Raw genomic sequence first — 22,347 nt, 5'->3', positions numbered from 1 at the left:
AACTAGATAAGAATATATATTGTTGAAAGTATTTCAAGGGAATGCTCATACTACAAGCCAGCAAATTTGTATTTAAAAAAAAAGAAAACAAAACTGAAGATGATGATGTAGCATCTTCATTATAAGGTGTAGTAACTGAACCTCCTTTCTTCCTGATCCTTCCTTCCTCTGCCCTGTCTTCTTATGCTTTTTGTTGTGGAGATGGAAAGAAAAAGTTTGGTACCTGGTTACTTACCCCAGATCCACAAAAACGACCAAGTCTCACAGCTGTCTTGTCATGACCATCAAAGAGCTCCACATAATCGTAACCACAGTCTGCCTCTTCTTCAACCTCAAAAGTCTGAAACATTAACTGGACTCGATAGCCGCGCTCTGCCACCAGGAGCCAGTCGCAGTCCGCCTGAACCGGATAGTTGTTATCGCCAAACTGAGCATGCGAGTACAGATCTTTGGGCTTTGTTTCGGCTTTCAGCCTACCACCACACTCTAAACAGAGGAAAAAAAATAAGGACTAAGAAGCTTATTCAGCAGATTAGCATTTTCTTTCCATAGGTGCCCAGCCTTATTCAGGCTGAGTGCATTTTTATGCCACAAGCAGGTCAATCAAACAAGGTGTAGAGTGAAGTACTACCCAGTATGAATACATATCCATCATTCTGAGTTTTCCCTATATAAATTCTGTTTTATAACTACAGAAACTTGAGCATATTTCATAATTTTCAAGTGAAAGACCAGAAGGCAGGGAACACCCAATTTGTAAGAAATGTGGTTTGAGAGGTAGGACATTCTTCAGGTAGGCATTTGAGAGGTGCCTGTGGCCAGCACGGCAAGTCCTTTAAGTGGGGCATCCACATTTCAGTGTTGACAGCCTTTCCACATGGGTTAATGACACCGTTAGCAAGTGGCAGGGGAGGATCAGCTCTAGCACACATGTAGTTAGCGATCAAGTGCAAAAGTCTCATCTTTCCTAGGAGTGTCAGCTTTAACCAACATGTGGTTCCTGAAGAGCCAGCTCGATACTAAACACCACTGCCGAGCTTGCTAGGTTGTTTGCTGTATAGTTCATGGACGTGAACAAGTCTTTCTCTGCCACAGATCATGGCAAGGAGAAAGCTGCTACTACCAGAGAAAGTCTCGTACCTGAAAGTTTACTCTTGAGGCAAGTCCTTAGCTGGAGATCCTTGCCCTGTGCCAAAGCAATACTTCCAGTATAAAACTCTACTTGTATACAGTAGTAAAATGTATGTGTTGCTTTACAGCTTGTTTAGAACTGCTCAAAAAGTTCATAATTTAAATATGAATGAGCTTTACTGTATAGTCCAATAAGCTGTTCTTCAGCCAATTTGCTCAAGGAGAACAGAAACTGCTGAAAATGCAGTGAACAAAAAAAACCCACAAACCTCCAAAACAACAACCAGCAACTAGTACTTTATCCTAAGTATTTTCATCAGCTATAGTTAAAACTAGTATTCTGTCCTAAATAGGCAGTGAATTCAGCTTCTACAGTAACTTAAACATACAGGTGTTATGCATTTGACAATTAAAAGTTCTATTACAATGCAACTAATAACAGACGGAAAATCGTACTTAAAAGAAAAAAATGCATTGTTTATTACGTTTCCAAGAGATAGGTGGAGGGTTTTTTTCTTTACAACTACAAAGATTTCAATGAAAACAACATCATTGTGTTCTAGTTTCTCATCAAGAACAATCCTTCCCTTATAGCACCCATAAAAACACCAAGTGCAAATGAGCTTGAACCAAAACCCGAGATTCACAAGTTTAGATTCGATTTTTATAAATAAATGAACAGATAATTCTACCTGTGTTTTGTTCAAACATCGGTATTATAAATGTATCATTTTATAATAACCTGAAACAAATTGCAAGTTTTAAACATTTCTAAGCTTTGGTGAAAAGATAATTTCCATTTGACAGTGTCATGGACTCCACCCACACTAAACATCACCAGTTGTGACATTACATTGTGAGGAGTCACACTTCAGCTGGGAATTAATGATAGTAATGAGCAAATCCTTATTTTTTAAAATGTGGTGTTTTTTCTTAATAAGAAAAGGAAGGAATCAAAGCAGGAAATATAAAGTAAGTAAGTAGGAAATACGATTTATGTAAGTAAACCATTATGCATGATCTGTTGCTCAGTCTCAAATTTCAATTTTTTTTTTTTGCTTTTAAAGAATAGATAAGAGCACATAATAAAGAAAGTTTGTCAGACGAGGTAGTTCATACAGTTATTTCTCATTGGTTTTTTTTTTCCCCCACTCTTTTTTTCCCTATACTTGATTTCATTTGCTTTTTTTTTTTTTTTTTTTTTTTTTTTTTTTAACTGGGCTGTTGCCAACAGTAAGAACAACTCCCTGCTTCAGACACAGAACAGCTGCTAGGGAGAAAATGTTTAATGAACTGTCTGCCTTGTTTCCCTCTGCTTGTTATAGTGGATAGGAGCTTAAAGAAAAGCTGCAGCCATACTAGCAACTACAGAAAATGGCAGTTCCCTTTCCTGCACTATAATCCCACGGATTATAGCCTTACATTTTAGGATAAAGTATCGATTTTAGAAATTACAAGTCAGATCTTCAATTTCTTAAGAACTAAGTCATAGTTTCAAAATGCGACACGCACCCAGCCAGCAGAACGCGGCGCCGTATTCGGGCGTGTGAGACGGGCCGTGGCAGGTCCGCACAAAGAGAGCGGCGCCACGCAGAGCAGCGCTTGCTCAGCCCTGACGTCAGAACTAAGCTAGCCGCCCTGACGTCAGAACTAAGCTAGCCGCCCTGACGTCAGAACTAAGCTAGCCGCCCTGACCACCGCTGTGCGGCCATGCCTGCTCTGCTGTGGAGACGATGTACACGTCTAACTGTAAAGAAATATGTCTGACTTGTAAAATGCTGTTGGTCTGACAGCTTTAGGTGAAAGGCTTTTTTCTAGATCCGCTAAGGAACAAAACCCCTTTCCTGTTTCCTGACCTTTCAAGGGGCTTTCAGGCTTCTTACAAACGTAAGAGCAAAACACGCAGTAGTCTCTTGACTGTTTAACAAGCTGGACACGTGGGAAAAAGTTTAAATCCACACTACCTGAACTAGTGAAACAAGTTTATGAGTTTGATACAGCATTGCCGTACTGAATTATCATAGTCATTGTGGAAGCGACACTGGAGCCTAAACTGAGTGACGCCCGAGTTGCCCAAATTTGTCAGGGACATCCTCCCAGGGTTAACAGATGGGAACGGGACCTAGAGCAGACCTGCAACCTCCTGCAGCAGCGGCTGGAGGCCAGGCACCACAAATGAGGCCAGCCAGAAGGGAGCTACATGTCCGTGTTAGGGGCAACCGAATCACTCCCTGAGCAGTGATGTTTAACGTTCTGTCAGGAGGATTTTTATAAATTCCTTCTGGATAGGTTATGCCTTCTCTGAGGTGAAAAACATAACAGAACCTCTTCCTAAAACTGTGCCGCACTTTAAAAGCGGCATTTTATAAGTTCTGCTCCACCCAAGTAAGCCTTTCCATCAAATGTATTTTTTTAAACTTTATTGCCCCGATGCTACCGTTTTATCCTGTTTCCTGAGCTATTCAATGGCAATTTGGAATTTGGATAGTGTTTCAAGCCAAAAAGTGTCACAGAAGGGAAACCAACATCGTCATCAGGACCTGCTAGAATAAGAGGCCATTAAGCCGTGAAGATGCCAGGAATACAACAGCACAGACACCTCTGGGCATACGATCAAATTGCTCTTTCACTGCTGTTCTGTTACACAGGTCCTTCTGCTGAGCGAGTTGTGCCCCGCGGTCAGAAGCAAAGGCAGCAGGTTCCTCAGCCATCCCTGTCTGTCTGCACAGCTATGCAGGATTGAGGGCAACTTTGCCCACTTGCATTGCATACCGTCAATTATTATTTGCTAGAAAAAATAAGGAATAGAACCCACTGTCTATACACTTGTTAGATATCTATTCATTCACACGCGTGCCCGAAGCACGGAGGTGAAATTCCCCCGGAGCACCTGTGTTTGGCTCAAGACTGCAGGAAAAGGCTGTAAGATCCGAGTTCACCCTCATGCAAACGCAAGCTCAAAGCACTCGCTGGGGACGCGCTGTTCAACTTAGCGAGGTGTTTGTGCAACAGCAGCTGACAGAAATAAATGTCCTCTGCTAAGGTGGCAAACTTTATAATTTTTACAGCATTCTTAAAAACTGGGCAGATTTTATTCTTCAAAGTTTCTCAGAAAAGTGCTATTATACATGCTAAGAAAGTTTTTACAATTGAGGCACATAAAACTCAGCAGATATGAGGGAAATTCCAGCAAGTCATAACATAACTAGCAATCTTTATAAGTTCGGGAGTATACATTTGAACTTCTTTCACACAGTGACTGCTCCAGTTCCGCAAATTGAAAGAATAAATTTTACAACACCTGTTTCTAACAAGAGTTCTGACCTTTAACTATTTACCCTGAGGTAATTTAAAAATGAGTATTACAATTTCTATCTAATTTTCCATCTAAGGGGAGGGATTACTGTGGTAACAAATGGCATGTTTGTAAATGAGGATTTTCCACAAGAAAAACAAACTGAATTACAGGTAGCTAAACCTTTTGCTTTCCAGGCCCAGATCACGGAGAGTGAATAGTTCACATACGGTTGCCTACTGTCTTTCTCTGAAAGCAAAATTAATTAATAAAGTTTTAGAATTATTCTTAAAAAAGCAGAAGGAAAAAAAAGAGAAAACGTTAACATTTAAGTATCAGGATTTGTTAGCTGAGCACTAGGCATCAACCTGATGAATACTCTGGGTAGCATCAAATGGTATTAACAGTGACTAATCACTCTGATTATTATCTTCTATTAATAACTATTACCTGTGTGTAAACGTTACTTACTAGCACAGATATTTATAATTATTTTCTGCATTTAACATTTATTTCCAAATAGTGAATGAGTAAGAGTGAAATCTGGAAAGTAAAGGTAGACATTATAGCTGAAGACGACGACAACAACAACAAAAAAACCCCCACCAAAACCAATCCCAAACCCCTCCCCTTACAGCAAGCAGTGGAAGTTCAGAGATTCAGCACTAGGGGCCACTGTAAGCCAAGCAACCTCAGGGAAATAACGGACACACTATGAAACTACCCCAAGAAATCTATTAATGCAACTGCAAAAAACTATTTTCAGCTTCAGTGATTTCTGCCAAAGAAATACATTAAGTTGTAAATTTGAAAGAGATTATATTCTTAAGGTCTTAAGCAAGTCTTCAGTATTGTTTTTTCCTTTTTTTTTTTTTTTTTTTTGGCTTGTCTGTCCTTTTCAGCTCTACAGGAAAGTAATAGTTGTTCTCACAAAACCCACACTTTTGTTTAAAGTTAGAACAGGAGAGTAACAGAGGTGCACCACATGCCTCAGTGAAGTATTGCCATTACAAATACAATGAAAAGCTATTGAATCTTTTAGGTAACAGCATGAACCTTAAGAAATATCTCTTAGACTCTCTATGCCGATATCTTCTTTTTATTTGATTTTGTGTCAAAATATTCAAATCGCTTACCTACGAGAGACAGGTAGAGACATGACTAAAATACCAGAGAATACTTTGTCAGACCTTTCCTACTGTTCTTAAAGTTTCATTAGATTTAGTTGTAATGTTGTGTAATCTGCTAACTCAACCCATTCTTGTAAAAGAAATGCCTGAATATCTTCCACTAACGAACAAAGAGGAAGTTATTAGTAAAACACATCCTGATTTTCTGACCTGTAGAGTGCGTTGCTTGGAAGCCTTTTCTTTGAACTGATGCATCAGAAATAAAGCGGAGAAACATTTTGTTGCCAGTAGCAGTAAGAGGTTCTGGTATCTTATTGCCACATAAGCGTCCCAGAATTGGCGATTTTTCGCTGTCACCATCAAATACTTCCAAGTGGTCATAAGCACATTCTTGATGTTGCTCTATCTCAAATTCATTGAAGGTCTGGAGAAATAAAAAAAGCAAAATGACTCAACGTAGTACTGTACTTACATGGTACATATGTACTGTTCGTATGTTTCAGAATACAAAGTAGATGCTGTTAAGATGACAGATTCAGCATTACTGCCCCTATAAGCCTGTAGCTTTGAATAATGTACTGATTTTGAGAAAATGGAATAACAATTAAGGCAGTGAATTTTAAGAAGGCATCATCTTTCAGATAGAAAGGGACTAGAATCTTTATAGCCAATGAATATCCATAACAGAATATTAAATCTACGATACTATGGCCTTTCTGTTGAACTTGCACCGTTTCTAGGATTATTCCAAATTTCACAGAACATTCAAAACAGCAAAAAGCTGGAAATTATTGCTTCCTCAGACAGTTGGGGATTGATTGAAACATCTGCAGAACATAATGCATCCCCCTCTTTTAATTCAAATTTACCTCACACTGCAGCTAAAGCCTTTGAGATTGACCTTTCCACATGAATGGTTATGCATGGAAGTTATATTTTCTAATCTACTATCTAGAGATCTATTTTTTGTTATTACAACACTAAATATTTCAGACTGCACCATTCATGCTAAGATCACATTTTTGCTAGAGAAATCATCGTGAAAAACAACAAAACAGTGTTGACTGTTTATTAAAAAACTTCAGCAGACTCTTGCTGTCCTCAGCTCTCCCCAGAAAATTCAAATTGCTGCCATAGTTTGAACACAAACTGGGGATCACAAACTTTACTTTATTACAAATCTGTGATGTTTCTTCTACACTTCAAAACATTTGTCTTAGTTTCTGAGCTCATAGGGATTCTCAGTCTCTCTCAGGTCTCATGGCAGCTTGTAAGGGTCTTTACAATTCAAAATTGTAAATTGTAAGTCCTTTGGAGCAGAGCCTGGCCAACTTACTTTTAAAAACGTTTGGAATTTAGATTTCTCAAACTCAGAGTGTCCCACCAAAGGCTTTTCCAAAAGGTGTATGCCACACCCTACAGAAACTGTTGAAACACAGGCAGCTAATACCTGCTTTTCAAATATGGAAGAGTGTCTTCCAAGACTGGACTGTTACCAACAAATTTATTTCAAGAGAACATCTAAGTGATTTCACATAGGATTTTTGACCAGGGCTAAATTTCAACAAGTAACCTGAAGTTTAAAATCTGGTAATTTCCTTTCCCATAAACACTGAGAAAGGAGTATACGTACACATCTTTGTGAATTTTCAGAAATAACCTACAATTTAAGGTGAAATTCAAAATGTGTTTTGTTCAACAAAATAGCATAAAAGCACTAAGTATAAATGCTCCCAGGAGTAGTCACATAGCTGACTGTTTATGAAAAGAAAACAAACAAACAAACCAACCCTACAAAAGGATTAAGAAAGAATAATTAAAAGGAATAAAACTGAACTGTCAAATCCTGAGCATTCTACCCGGTACACGAAAGCAAATCTGATCTACTGAATCCAGCCAGTAAACATGATGGTAATTTATATTAACAGCTGACTAAAAGGAAATATAAGGAGCTAATGCAAAGTCTTTTGCCCAAAGAACTGGAATATTCAGAACACTTTTGTTTTGTGAAAAGTGAAGAGTTGCATGATGCAGTGGAAGTTCATTTCACAGGAAAGTTTGCGGGTTTTATTAAGGGAATGAAACTGCAGAGGCAGTGAAAACAGCTGTACAGCAGTCCCTCCTGCTGCTCTTATATTGTAGTCAGCCATCCTACTTTTATGATGCCAAGTACGTGTTGTCATTTAAACCCAAATAAAATTTGATGGATTAAAAAAAAAAAGACAGAAAGCTGAGACACTAACTGTAAGGGAGTTAGTTAAATATAGAATTGAGTCAAGCCAACTTGGAATCAATGGGAGCAATAGACGTGATCCAAGAGCAGCCTGCAAAACTTAGTTTTCTTTTAGAGAAAAATTGTATCAGTTTTGTTTTCCCAGCAGTACAAAAAGCTCACTCTCTAGGAACCACTTCTCACCATAAGCTGTAAGACACACCTATTCTTTTTAATATTTCACTTATCACTGGGATTCCTATGCCTGCAAGGGGACAGTACATGTTATACTGGGTCCCACAAAGAAGAACAGAAAGAAGTCCTAAATCTGTTGTGAGTCTAGCTGTTGATTCTAGCAATTACAAAGAGAATCAAAGGAATTTGTTTTTTAAAAGAAAAGCAAATCTTAAGTCCTTCAAAAGCTCAAAATACCTAGTATTTCAAAACACCCGGAGATGTTCTTCATTTTTTTAAAAAGCAGTCAGCTCCCAGCAGTGGACTAAGAGCAGGTTTGGAAGAAGAGAACTGACACAAATTTTCCTTAAAGTTGAACATGACTGAATACTTGCTGTCAACAGAGTTCACATATGATTTAATAAAGTTGGTAGTATAATTAAATCACACTCCATCTACCTCGGACAAATACATTTGAATACCTACCCCATCATGACTACAGTCCCCATTTTGATTGTCTCAATTAGTGGGAATGGTATTCAGAAATGTTACATATAGCTTCTCAACAGCCAGCCTTTTCTATCTATAGCACTCAACTCAGTAGATACATTGGTGGCACTTAGGGATAGATGCCTGAATGGGACACTTAAGTCTGTCTCTTATAAACATCCGGCTGATTAGCTTATTAAAATCGCTCTCTCTGCTACATACATTTTCAAAGCCATCTTTATCTACACATTTCATTTAAAAATTCTGAAGTGCATATCCATTTTTTCATAGGCTGCTTAATTACACTGAATATGTAGCTTTAGCCTTTTCAGGAAGAGACTTTTCAATGATTATCAGAGTGAGAGCAATCACAACAGAAGATTAGTTTCTGTACACACACCCCTCTCAAAAAAGAAGCACAACCTCACAATTCATGTGGTTTGTTACCATGAAGAAATCAATTCTCTCCTTGTTCAATCTGGCTAAGTAAGCTGTGAGCAGTAAACTTAAATATAGCGTGAAAGTCCAACAAAAAATATTTATCTATAGAAGAAGTATGGTATTAATATTATTGATAGGGCATCTTGCTGTACTAGACAGACTTCAAAAATATTATACACACAGAATTTTGTAGACTGACCCTACTGGCTTGCACAGAAAAGTGGATTTCAGAGTCTAAATCATGGAAGTATTTTTGAAAATTCTATTGAGTAAAATTCTGTCTAGTTTTCCCAATTTCATCAGCAAACCCAAATTTAAAAATATTTTCTTTTAAAACAGACCATGTGATATTTCACTGAAGAAATCTGAATGCTGGAATTTTGCCTGCTAGGTTAAAAGTACTGAAAAAGCTTTTACAGTAACATGCCCATGCCTGGCTGACTTTGGTTTATTCAGCCAGGATGAAGAATGCTTGCTCAGAAGTGGCAGTAAGAAGGCAACCTGAATCACAAACCTATTTTTCACCCTTTGAATGGACAGAGCATGCACACCACTCATTTTCCACCACCCTCATAACCCCCCAAACAGTTTAATCACTTTACTTCTGGTGAGCAGGGATCAATGCACGATGATCCCGCATCAGCACCAGTAGCAGGGGTTACGGTTTTGGCTAAGGTCAGCAGTTATGAGATGACAATATCCCTTTCATCCCTGCATCAGTATTGGCTATTGCTTCTACCTCTCTGAAGAAGAGATATCTCTCAAGTTTATTTATTTGCTCTAAAACACTTAAATCAATTTATCAGATTTTAGAATACGTAAAGCCAGCTTTTGTTGTGGCTGCCCCTGAGTACTTTGGCTGAAGGAACTCTGGGGCTGATCTCAAAGCAGAAAAGCGCCCTGGGCAGGTCTGTGCCTTCAGCTTCATACAGAGGCTACACAACCTCAGTAGATTTGCAAAGCTCCCTGAGCTCTGCTAGCCTGCCTTCAGCCACCAGCACTGACCTCAGCCAGCTGGACACAAAGGTCACTCCACTCAGGCTGCTCTTCTACTTATGTTAAAATTTGGAGCCACTTTTAAATGAGAAGTCCAGATTCTTGTTTTCTGTATCTTCTTTTCCTCCTTGAAAAGTACAGAACAGAAATGCAAAAGGTGTGTAGAGAGGACTCTTCATAACTTCTAGTTTTGCTTATTCTATATATTGGATTTTGCATAAATGTCCTCTGCCACATTTGTCAAAAGTCTGTGCAAATTTTATGAATTGCAACAATGACATAGTGAAGTCTGACAGGAGAGAAGTATTCCTCCTGTCCTTTGCTGTCCAGAGTATTTACAATCAACACAAACTTAAATTCACAGCTTTATGATATTGAGTAGCACCAGTTGGTCAGGAATGGACAGGAGTCAGCAGGTTTTTAAAACAGCTTACCTCTGGGCTGAAAACTTGTAGTAAAGTTTAGTAATAGCTTCCTATTGTTGAGTAGTCATTTGGGAAGGAGGTTTGGTGGAAGAAAAGAGAAAAAAGAAAGGTAGGCAGAAACTCACCAATTTGACCCTCTGCCCGGGGGTGGCACTGATTTCCCATGTGCACTCCTTTCTGCTGGGATACTTGTCCGGCCAGTTGGGACTCGTGATGATGCCGTTGGGACTGTGGATCTTCTGTTCACACTCAGCTGTGCCAACGGGGACAGCATCAGTTAGTCTGGGGGTCTGCATTCAGAGGTAGCCAGAAAAGTACTCTCTTTTGACAGAGGACCCGCTGAATGGAGAGGATCTTTAGGAAGACAGCTAAGTACGCTCTCCTGTGCGCATGATCATGTTCTTCCCCTTTGGGAAACACTTTAGGGCAATTAACCCAGCATGCTTTTTTACTGATTTGTTGTGAAACATATACTGTCGTTTACAATGGATGTCTTTTTTTTTTTTAGAAAAACGTATTATAAAGGAACATAAAGGAATATAATAAAGTATTAAAATTTAATTGAATATTTTGCTATTCCCCCCATTCTACATACAAATAAGTAAGAAAAAACATATTTGAAATCTTGCTACTCCAGCTTCAAATATTTCTTGAACAATTTAGTTTTCTGTCTTCTCGCTGATTTTCATACTGCAGCTACAGAGCAATCATTTTGATTTCTAAACTACAATTTCTAGGGGCATATCTACAACTAGAGATCAGCTAAGACTAAACTGTGAGTATGTACCAAGAACAACGTAGTCATTCACACCATAACTGAATCGCCAGAAGCACGCCTCTGAATAAATGCAAAGAACTAAAACTTAAAGAAGGCAAGGAAGAAACCAGTTCCATTTTTGTATTTAGTTTTTTAACAATCTCAAATTGCTTTATAAACATCAGAGAATTGTTCAACAGGAATCTGTTGAACAGGCAGGCAAGTGTCATTCCAACACCAGTGATAACGCAAGTGATTCACAAAGGGCACATTTTTACTCACAACTTAAATCCATGCTAGAATACAGCCTTGAGAAATTACAGTAGCTCACATAATATTGCACATTTGAGGTTCATTTGCAGATAATCTAAATTCTACTTAACCCCCAAGGCCTCCCGTTCTCTTGGAGGTAGCCACACCTTAAAACAGCAAATAGGAAGAAAGATGCATAGGGACTTGACTGGAATTTAGATTGTCTGAATATGCCCCCTAAAATAAACCCAGAAAGCGCAGATACAGTTTCAACCTGACTATGAGGAAACTCACTGCTACCGATAGGAGCAAATGACAACTTTACCAGGCTTCTCTCCAGAAACCCTACCCCTGTGTTTAATGCAGCACTAGATAAATACTCTATTACAGCTTTAAATGTTCTCCACTTCAAAGCACTATTAAAAATAGCACTCCCTGCCAATGATCCCAAGTTTTCCAAACTGCATTCTTGTGGACCTCAAACTCAGCCACACAAAAATGCTGGGGATGGAGAATGGGAAAGGGAGGGTGAGGGAGTGTTTAAGCCCAAATGTCTAAGCCCCTGTTACCAAGATCTTTCTCTTTCCTTTCTTTTCTTTGGAAGGAGACCTGCAGAGATCTTTCTCTAAGACAGCTGTATAATCAACCATTCAAATACCTTACTACTTACCCTCTTTGCAGTCATGTTTGTTTTCGTGTAGCACAAATCCATTTCGGCACTGGCAAACGTAGCTTCCTACCGTGTTGATGCACTCGTGCTGGCAGCCACCGTTGTCCTTCGAACACTCATCCTTGTCTACGAAATACACAACAAGGTTGGGTGAGCACCACAGCTAGCAGTAGCCCTCGTTACCAACAAGAAAAAAGTTTAGCACAGTGTTTGAGTCCAGAAAAGGATAAGCTAAGGCACAGTCACTCTTCTCAGTATGGCAGTTTGGTGGTACCTTAGGTCTAGCCGCTCATTGCTCAGCCTGCAACCTTGCACCATGGCACAGATAGCCTGTCTCATCTTTCTAGGAAGTGAGGGGTAATTCCTGGGGGAGAGGAACACTAGTACAAACAAGCTACCTCAGAGGAGATAAGACAGTTACCAGAGTTTACTCTTTCAGGTGGTCTAGCTGGTAAAAATTTTATAAATCTCTCATCCAAAGCTTTATTTCAGTAAACAACAGCAGTCTAATTCATGGACCACACATGAAGTATTACAGCTTTATGCAAATTCCACAATTTAATGGTGGTATGTTGAAAGGAACACGTAGGCCAAACAAGGTTTCAAGCTTTGCACACTAAACATGTAAGAAAAGAAGGATTTAACATAAACTTTAATACGTTGATTTTTTTTTTCCCCCCCAACAGAGTGACAGTGTGCTTTACTTTTAACGAATCTGGACTTTACAGAACATCACAAAAAGAAAAACATTTAATTGAAAAAAAGTACAAAAGAAACTGGCATTAGTTATTTCAAGATCTACAATACAACATGCAGTTCTGTTTATTAACATATAATCCTTTAAAAGAGCTTTTAGTGTGTTAGAAGTAAAGCGGAGAGTAGGGGAGGAAATATGACCTGCATTAAACAGCTACAAATTCATTGCATGGAAAAAAGCCAAACTAGATTAACAGGCTGTCATTCTAGCGAGAGGCCTCAGCTGCCACCCTTCTATGTCATTCATCTGTTGTCATTTTAGGTGAGGCTGGTCCATTTAAAAGAGGCAGACTGCTCCTGACATATACATATATATACACATACATGTATATATGTATGCACATGTATATACCTATATATGTATAGAGAAATATATCTAAATCCTGAGATATACAAATATCCATTTATATAAACAAACACATATACATATTAAAAAACTCTATCTTACAAACTGTGGTATTTCAACATGCAAAAGAGAGGAGGAAAAAGCAAAGAAATTGTGGTCATCCCACAGGTCCAGTTGTTGCAGGGCTGGAATGCAGAGCATTCATCCCCTTCAGCCTTGGAAAGCAGCAGTGAGCATTATCTCCAAACAACGTAACAAGCCATGTTTCAGATTTTAGTAGGCACAATAAGAATTTTTACAGATTACAGGCGACCATGGATAATTTTAGTCTCTTTTTGTCGTCTCACTTATGTAGTTTTTTTCTCTGCCTTTACTGATGCTCATATTCAGTAACGCTGAATACATTATAATTGCATAGACATCATCTTTATCTGCCGAAATGTATGCAACACTTGACCCACTGACTTGCAGGTCTTTCCATAAAAATCAGCTTCTACTTATAATACATGCTGATAACGTACACAAATAGAGAAATTCTGCAAGTCAAACCCAACTGCACTTTGCCCCATAAATCTCAAATCTGTTTGCACTGAAAATTTTTGGAAGCTTTCTGCAGAGGTGAACAGATTTGAAGGTTAAGAAACAGTCAAAAACATAAGTAGCTCCCAGAATCACACACCCAAAGGCTTATAGTAGTTTTCATTTTGATGATGAAAGAAGCATAAAAACTCAAAAATGCACTGTTTATGCACTTTGCAATGCAAGTCCCAAACTGAGGTAGTAAATTTATTTAATTTCAAACCAAAATCTTAATCGTTCATCTTTGCAAAAGCAAGCGCTACCATAAAGTAATTCCATGTTGCAAGTGAAGAATAGTAACAGTCAAATGAGAAATTAAGTATAGTATGAACAAAACTCTTCAATATTTCCCCTCCTAAGCATTAGTTTGTAGTTTTCTACAAAAAAAAAAACAAAAACCAACAAAATAAATGGAAGGCAGGCTCAAAATGCATTCAAGTTAGACTTTCAAGTACAGTGTAGATACACTAATTATAAAAAAACCAAACTTGTCCATTTTCATCTTCCACCAAACTGTGTGAAAATATTGAAAAGTATTTTAACATTAGATAAGCTTATATTCTTTAAAACAATCTCTTAAGAGACAAGTACATAAGCAAACAGTCCCACGTTGGACCTCCTCAGAGATAAAACAAAGGACAGAAGGTGGAAAGAAGCAGCTTTGGAACATATTTGAACACAATAATTACTTGTATGTGGTTAATCAAGGATGCAACTGTTGAACGAGCCTTCCTCACACTTCATAATTCAGAACAGACTTTCTGTCAAATTGATTGCCCAGTTTCAAAATTCATGAAAAAACTATTAGTCTGTATTAGTCACAGGAACAAATGTTTTGCCATGTGAAAACAAAGCCATTTGTTATGCTGACAGATGGAAATGAGTCGCCGTTTTGAATGGATACTTTCCTTCTTTTCTCATTTCAGTACTCAGAACAGGGAAAGATCCATTCTCAACATGTTAGATTGAATCATTCAGAGGACAAATGGCCGTACCTCTGAGAACCTCAGAGGCCACCAGTCTGTGAATAATACGTACTCGGCCTGAAGGGACCTGTACCAAGTCCTTGCAAGACTCAAAAACAAAAATTTTCTCTTTGCAGGCAGCTTTCTTGTCTGTGGAAAAAAATGTACCAGGATGGCACCAGAGGTGAGTTTGTGCTCCAAAACAAATTTGCTCAAGGCTAAAAGCATCCTAGCTTTCTCTTTTTAACTGCTCAGTAAATCAGTAAATCATCATCCAAGAAAAAATCCAACAAACGTCATTTCTACATTACATCAAACATCATGTATGTTTTGTATTATCATGCAAAGAATCAGGTCTATTTAAAACACTGAAGTAGCTCTGAAACTTATAATAAATGGAATCAGTTTAGTGACAGTTATCACTGGGTATTAACCATACCATTACACAAAGATTTATTTAAAGAAATCATTGGGTATCTTCTCTGAAACATCACAGGAAAAAAAAAAGTATGTATTATTATCTTTTTTCCTCCCTACAGTAAATTCAAGGAGTTCTTTTACATTCCTATAGTCTTATGGGCCCAGCAGACTGTGATAGGTCACTGTCTTGTAAGAAGAGCAGAAGGGAGAGGGAGAAGGACAGAAGAGAGAGGGAGAAAGAATAAAAACCTAATTACTGGAAGCTTTTAGTTTAGAAGCCTAATATCCATTCCCAAAAAGTTTTATTAAAAGTTTTTAAAAATTAATATATCGTGACTCTTCCCTTGATCCAATAAACTCAATTACAAATATACAAGAGTGTCTCTGGAGATTAGATCCTTGCAGTGGCTCCCAACTGAGCTTTCTTCAGAACTGTCCCATCAAATGTAAATTTTACAGAACGTTGAAAAAAAGTTTTTCTCACTTTCCAGTAGCACCTGTCTAGCTGTTAACACCATTTTACAGCCAAAAATGTAATTGCATGTTGTCTTATATCAACATAAATACCTTCCTAATGCAGGTCATCTGTTGCCCTATGTCACTGTTTGCTTTCACAGTTTATCACAGCAGGTTCCAACCACCCAAAAAACTGCTTTCTGTCATCTGAGCTGGAGCTGGGCCATGCTTTCTCAACTGTAGCAGTGGCTGCAGAATTCACCACCAAAAGAGAAAAAAAAAGAAAAAAAAAAAAGGGTTCTTTGGCTGTGCTTGAGGAACACACTACAGTTCCTAGTCTTTAAACTAACCTGACTTACCCACCTACCTCTCTTGCTGAGCATTGCGTATGCCCTTTACTAGTGAATAGACTGAAAGATGCACTGTTTTTACTCATTACATATGTCTTTATAACTAAATGCTTACACACTTCTATTGCGATTTAATTAATAGAACTGTTAAATGCCTTCCAGCAAGTATCTTAGACACTAACACTAAATATTTCTCCACAGATATCATTCTAAAAGTATTGTATTCCGAAGACAAATATATAAATAGACAAAAAACACCGCTTTATCAGCTGAACAGTGACCAGCTATCAACTCCCAAAAGTCAAAATACTTGAAATCTCAAGTTTGTTCATAGCATATTATGTCCATGTTAAGGAATCTGGGGGTAGGAAATTTATGGTGTTTTCTGACAGCCATGAGAGTTTTATCTGATTAATTATTCAGAGACGACGGCTTCTTTTCAGATACTTTAGGTTCAGAAGTTTGATTTGTCTCAAGCATTACAAAGTTTCTCTTCTGATCAGGAAATATTATCAAAAGGGGAAGGCCAGATAGCACAGAAGAAAATCTGCTAGAAATTATAACAACTGGAAGAGAATTGAGAAAGAATAAAAAAAATACAAAGTATCTGAAGTTGTATGAAAAGAGAAAAGATTATGGCAGAAATGCATTATGAAGCATTAAGTAAATTTATATACTTACGGACTCAAAGATTATTTGCATCAAGCTATCTTTCTTTGAAGAAGATTAGATATATTCTATATCCAGGACACATAATACATTTCTATTTGTTAAAGAAAAACACATTAGCTCAGACTTATCCCTAGCTAATGAACTTATTGTGGTGATCAATAGAGTGATTTAAAACTTATCTTTTTTAAATTACCAGGAAAAAAATGTTTTCACCGGGGAGGGACACATTTCATTCAGATGTGAAAAAGACACGGAACATAATGATTCTGAAGGATTACAAACTCCTAAGATACAATCTCCACAACTCCATTAATTATGGCCCAGTCTTTCCCCAACATGCAGCATTGGCCTGATTTCTTCCTAGAACCACTCATTATATTAATAGATTATTTAAACAATCAGTAAAATAAACAAACAAATAAATATGTGAAAATTAACCATCACTTTAAAGAAAACCAAAATTTAACTAACTATAAATGTATAGATGTTAAGCATATCCACAAAACAGAACTTCAGACTTACAGAGCTTACAAATTACAAAACTATCATTGCTAGTCTTATCTGACATAGCTTTATAGATCCTGAAAATACGTAACAAACTTAATTTGCAGGCCATTTTTACAACTGGAACATGTCAATACTTACTCTTGTAAAAAGTCAAACTACATGACAATTCCTGCTGTTACTACTACACCAACATGAAATGACTAGTTCTGTGTTTCTAGGAGGAAGCTCTGTTATGTGCACATATATATATTTACTACAAATACTGAGTAAACCTTGAAAGCTTCTTGCTAATGTAAAATATAAATTTAAAAGTAAAAAGTGCTACTGTATGTATATAAGATGTACCTGAAAGACTATGACCAGAGAAATGCGATTACTAGAAAAAATAATATGCTTTAGAGGAGGTAAAATGGTTGTTAATTTCTTTGTATGAGATGAAACACTTTTTATCATCTTTCATAATTGCTTAAGAAAAACATCAAAGTTGTCATAATGAGAAAACATTGAAAGTCTAAACTGTTTGTCTTGACAGTTATTTTCTTCATTTTCCAAACCACATCACTTATACAATATACTGATTCTTAATACTTGCTCATAGTTATCAGTTATTAAAGCTAACCTATGAAATGCTATTTCCTATCAGCTTTGATAAAAATATTTCAGCAAACAAACGCTAATAACAGTGCCTGGCAATACATTTTGCTACATGCTAAATATAATCAGGATTCTCTGGATTCAGATTTTTAACTGCTATCAAAAAAACTTGGGGCAGAATTCAAATTCCAAATGCATCGGGATGAATTCCAGTTTGAGGAGGTGGGTGGACGGGACGGTTTTCTTGTTTTGTTTTACTCGAGATAAAATATCTATGCATATGTGTGTGTGTAAACACATGAGAAAAACGCTAAGCAAAATTCCTCTAGCAACACCAGGTGGTATCCTGCCATAGCTAGATTATTATACTCAAGTCTCAATGGGTGATTGCAGATACCACTGTTGTGCAAATATTTCCTCACATCTTCAGCTTTACTTTTGTCTATCTTTATTTAACAGTACATGTCCTCAGATGATATAAATTTCCATTGCTCCGATCTGCCTCAGTGAAATTGCACTCATAACTAACGACACATTTTTGCAAGAGCAAAGTCTTAAATTCTGTTCTTCTGCAAAACATTAAGTGCAAAGTTTGGCAGGAAAGTATCCATAATGTTAAGCAAATGTTGTAGTACAAAGTGGTAATTTCATAACTAATACAATATATTAAGAGATCTGATGTAAAAAAATACATGTGTACACAGTACATGTCACATTAGAACTGGGATTTGAAAGAATAGCAACAAAATTTGGGATTAAAAAAAATCCAATAAAAAATTAGGAACACTTAGTGAATTTGATATTTTTTTCCTCCATATCTCACAGAGTTTATTTGCCTCTCCTGTTATTCAAATATATATATATGTGTTACATACATTTTCTACAGACAGTACAATTCAGAACAGTATTTTGAGCGATTTAGACTTATATAAATAATACAAATTCAAAGCTACCAGAAAAGCTATATGGGAAAAGGCCACTTCACTTTCATACCAAAATACAGTATTCACTCCAGCTAGTCAGTGTATGCTCAGAGGTACTCACAGGTACACAAGAGTAATTTTCTATACCTGAGAAGAAATGTGCCTTGAAGCCTTTTTTTGACACAGTGTTGTCAGACCTGAACTCAATCCGCATGTTGTTGTACTGAGAGGTGATAACTTCAGGCACTTCTGTTCCGCAGAATTTACCGTGTAGTTTAGAATCAGAAGAAAGGCCACTGCGAATCTCCACATAATCGTATTTGCAAACCTGAGAAAGGAAAGAAATTTTTTTTTGGCAACCAAAAGCAAAGCATGAAGTTCTTTACAAATGCAAGAACTCTGATCGGTATATGATGAGCAATAATAGATTAATAGCATCTTTGTTCACTTTTCCCTGACACTGAAAACATTTGTAAATGCTTACAAATGTTCACCGATTTTGCATAAGAATATTTTAAGGCATAGCTATATTATGCATTACATTCAAAACTATAATTTGATAGATACTAATGTGTGTTTAGCATCTGAATTTCAAGATGCTTAATAATGGTTCCCTTTAATCCAAAAAGTAAAATCTCCATTAAAATTTAGAAATATTCACCCTAAAAATTATACCTTTGTGCTACAAACCACATACCAAAAACCTACAAAGCTTCTACTGCTTGCGTCTCAAAGATATTTTAAAAAATATTAATTTCCACTTAGAAACTTACAGAAGAACTTTTTACCATAATGTATTTGAGACACATTAATTTATTTACAAATATATAAATCTGCACTATTCAAACCATACATTTTTCTTTAGTAGTAGCATAGCTATAATTTGGAAGGCTGATGCATGTCATTTTCATTAAAAGGTTAAAAATAAACTAAAATAATGTATGAAAAAAAAAATTATGCAAGGCCTACTACTATGATAATACTTTCAATGCATAATCCCTTGGTCAACCTAAAGCCTTCCACCCAAAAACTTCTAAGCTTCTTAGGCTCAACTATCAATCATTTAATCAAAAATGTCCCAGTCCTCTGCAATTAATAGTTTAAGAGAAAACAGTGGCCAGGAGGATTCATACAGAGCTTAGATTGTCCATTAAATCCGAGTCGTATTTGATAAATCGCAATTTCTAGTGAAAAAAGAAATGTCAGGGGAAGTGGAAGGGAACTACAGAAAAGGCTGTTTTGGCCTTTGTTGCTCTCTCTCCTGAGGAAATATTAAATGATTGTCAACATTTCCAATTGTTTTTAATATAATACATTCTAGAAGTATATTAAATTTTCATTGTTACTGGAACAATTTTCGTATGTTTCAGAGTTGGAAAGTGATTAATTCAGTTGAAACTACTTCTATGCAATATAAAGAACACAAAGATTCATACAACTTCAGTTACTGCCACATGCCGATTTATATTAATTGTAAGACAAATTCATATGTGATATATAGCTCACAAAGTTAATAAAACCCAGAAATTTCAGCAATTAAGTCAGTGGTCAGTTTTGATGGTTTCATAGCTTTAGATTAGAAATGAAATGTAATTTCAGATAGGTCTAAATCCCTTCATACTTCACTATACTTAAAAAAACGTACAAGTTAAATGTAAAATTAAAATTGTAAAATGTTAATGTAGAATATTAAAATTGTAATATTGGAAAAGACACATTAAATTTGGTCCTAAATGGAACTCCTATAACAAAAAAAAATTTAGAGCATTTGCTAAATGTATACATTTTATGTCTGCACCCAGACAATATATTAGAATGTTACAGATATTATATGTTTCTTACGATTTTCACAAGTATCATTCTTAGTACTACGATGTAATAGTATAAAGCTGAGATTTTGTAGTACAGGAGAGGATCAAGTCAAAGTTCTAAATGTTGAAAAATATTATGTATATATTTTTCATATCTGCTTAAGTTATGTGTTTTGTGTGACCTTAGAAAACTGATTTAACTTCAATACACGCGAGGTGCCTTCCTTGCAAATCTGGTTTAAGTACCAAGAAAGTGCAGGAAATAATGTTTTATCATTTGTTCAAATGGTAATTAAATTTTAATTCTTTGGGATTTGTAAGATTTTATTACACCTCTTGCAATTCTTGTAATAATGATAACAGGACAGCAGTGTAACATAAATCATTAAAAGTTGGAATTTCATGGACTTTATAACCCACCCCAAATTTTTTAAAATATAATAATAAAAATCTCACATTGCTGCCTCTGCAAATAATTTTGAGATATTTTGGAGAAGCCATATCTGGGTTGTTTCTTAGTTATAAATTAAAGTCCTTCTTTTGCCACTTCAGCTCTCACGCCCAAAACACGGTTCATCCTCATATCAAATCTGTTGCTACAAATTTCTTTATTCAGAAATAATGTCCTGGGATTTGGATTCTTAATGCCACGTGAAGAATTTCCAGATAAACTCGGCGGCTACAGCACGTTAGGGCTAGAGTGTGGCAAGGGAACTCAGTGGTATGACAGAGCAGTTGCCTAGGAAGCAGAACAGAGGCTGAGAAGTTGATGTTGAAACCCGTATTTTACTGATTTGCACCGAAAAACCACTGCAACCCCCACCACCTTGTTTAAAGCTATAGAGAGCAGGCTTTAGCACATGGAGGGCTCTGCCCTACCTGGTTGACAAGGTCCCCCACGCCTCTGGGCACTGCCCAGGTCATACACTGCTGCTGTTCTAGCGTGCCTTATTTCTGGTATCTTATCCCCACATGAGATATTTGTGATTTAAATGCTCCCTCACCCCGTCACTAACCACAGCTTATGTGTATTCTTTGTAGTCATAGTCTGTAAAGATGATTTGGTTTCTCCAGATTTTCTTCCCTTGAATTCTTTCCAATTTGCCTCAGCCATTTGCTCTGTTTTATTTTGTTGATAAAAAAAGTCAGCTGAGACTCAGCAGAGAGCATTTCTTTTCAATTTCTTGTAAGACATATACATTTAGATGATATGTAAAAGAGAGCTATTCTCTCCATGTTTGTTTTGAAATAATCCAGAAACAGTCCCAAAACGAAAACAAGAATATCTATGGTTATTGTCAAGGTATGAACAGTCAGCAAGGGTTTTGTAAGACAATATTTATTCTTGACCACTCGTGAAACTGCTTAGCCTGTAACAGATTGTGCAGCCCTTTGTTCACGGTTACTTACTTCATTCCCTTCTAACTCAAAAAACTCAAACTTCATTGAAATTCGGTATTGCGTCGGGGCAACCACCTGCCACACACAGTTTTTGTTTGGAGGATATTCTTTGGGCCACCCTGGTGTGGTTATAGTCCCATTTAGCTTTGTCAGGAGTCCTCCGCACGCAGCTGTAAAATTAGAAGGGAGAGCATCGTTTCTTGACTGAAACCATGTTTTACTATAAACAGAAGCACACTGAGAAGATTCAGTCCTCTCATTACTTATACTGCTGTAATGCCCAGACAGACTAATCGGAATCTTATTTTATCGTGCTTGGTGCAAACAAAGAGAAAGAGACAGCCCCTATCTTGAACAGCTTGCAGGTTTGCGGACAGAGATAAGTTTCAGGACTACACAAGGCGTTATCATATTCATTCTTCTCCCTTCCCTCCAGAGACTCTGGTTATTCTCTCACAGCCTTTCCCATGCAAGTCCTCTGACCTCACCGCCCTCCCCAGGACCTTGACCACCCCTCTTCTGACAGATGGGCTACTTAAGATGCACTCCACATTTCCCCAGCTTCTCTCCTTGATTATTGATCCAGAATCAGCCC

The 22,347-nt window shown here is 37.1% G+C and overlaps 1 protein-coding gene across 2 annotated transcripts in view; it reads right to left on the bottom strand.

The window, feature by feature from the left end:
• The window catches only part of TLL1 (tolloid like 1), a 136,107-nt gene that overhangs the window by 1,370 nt on the left and 112,390 nt on the right, over positions 1–22,347 (bottom strand). The window contains exons 13-19 of one of the 2 annotated variants that reach the window (XM_081999575.1): positions 21,762–21,922; positions 18,688–18,868; positions 14,649–14,768; positions 11,973–12,098; positions 10,419–10,546; positions 5,767–5,980; positions 236–486 (exon numbers count right to left, since the gene is read on the bottom strand). In XM_081999575.1, the coding sequence (XP_081855701.1) occupies positions 236–486; positions 5,767–5,980; positions 10,419–10,546; positions 11,973–12,098; positions 14,649–14,768; positions 18,688–18,868; positions 21,762–21,922 (1,181 nt within the window). The remainder of the gene's footprint in view (positions 1–235; positions 487–5,766; positions 5,981–10,418; positions 10,547–11,972; positions 12,099–14,648; positions 14,769–18,687; positions 18,869–21,761; positions 21,923–22,347) is intronic. The other variant, XM_081999576.1, reaches the window with a different exon arrangement.

The sequence above is a fragment of the Phaethon aethereus genome (genome assembly GCF_964289735.1).
Source record: "Phaethon aethereus genome assembly, chromosome: 4".
Taxonomy (NCBI): domain Eukaryota; kingdom Metazoa; phylum Chordata; class Aves; order Phaethontiformes; family Phaethontidae; genus Phaethon; species Phaethon aethereus.
Note: the sequence above shows the minus strand (reverse complement) of the source record. Positions and strands in the feature narration are given on the sequence as shown.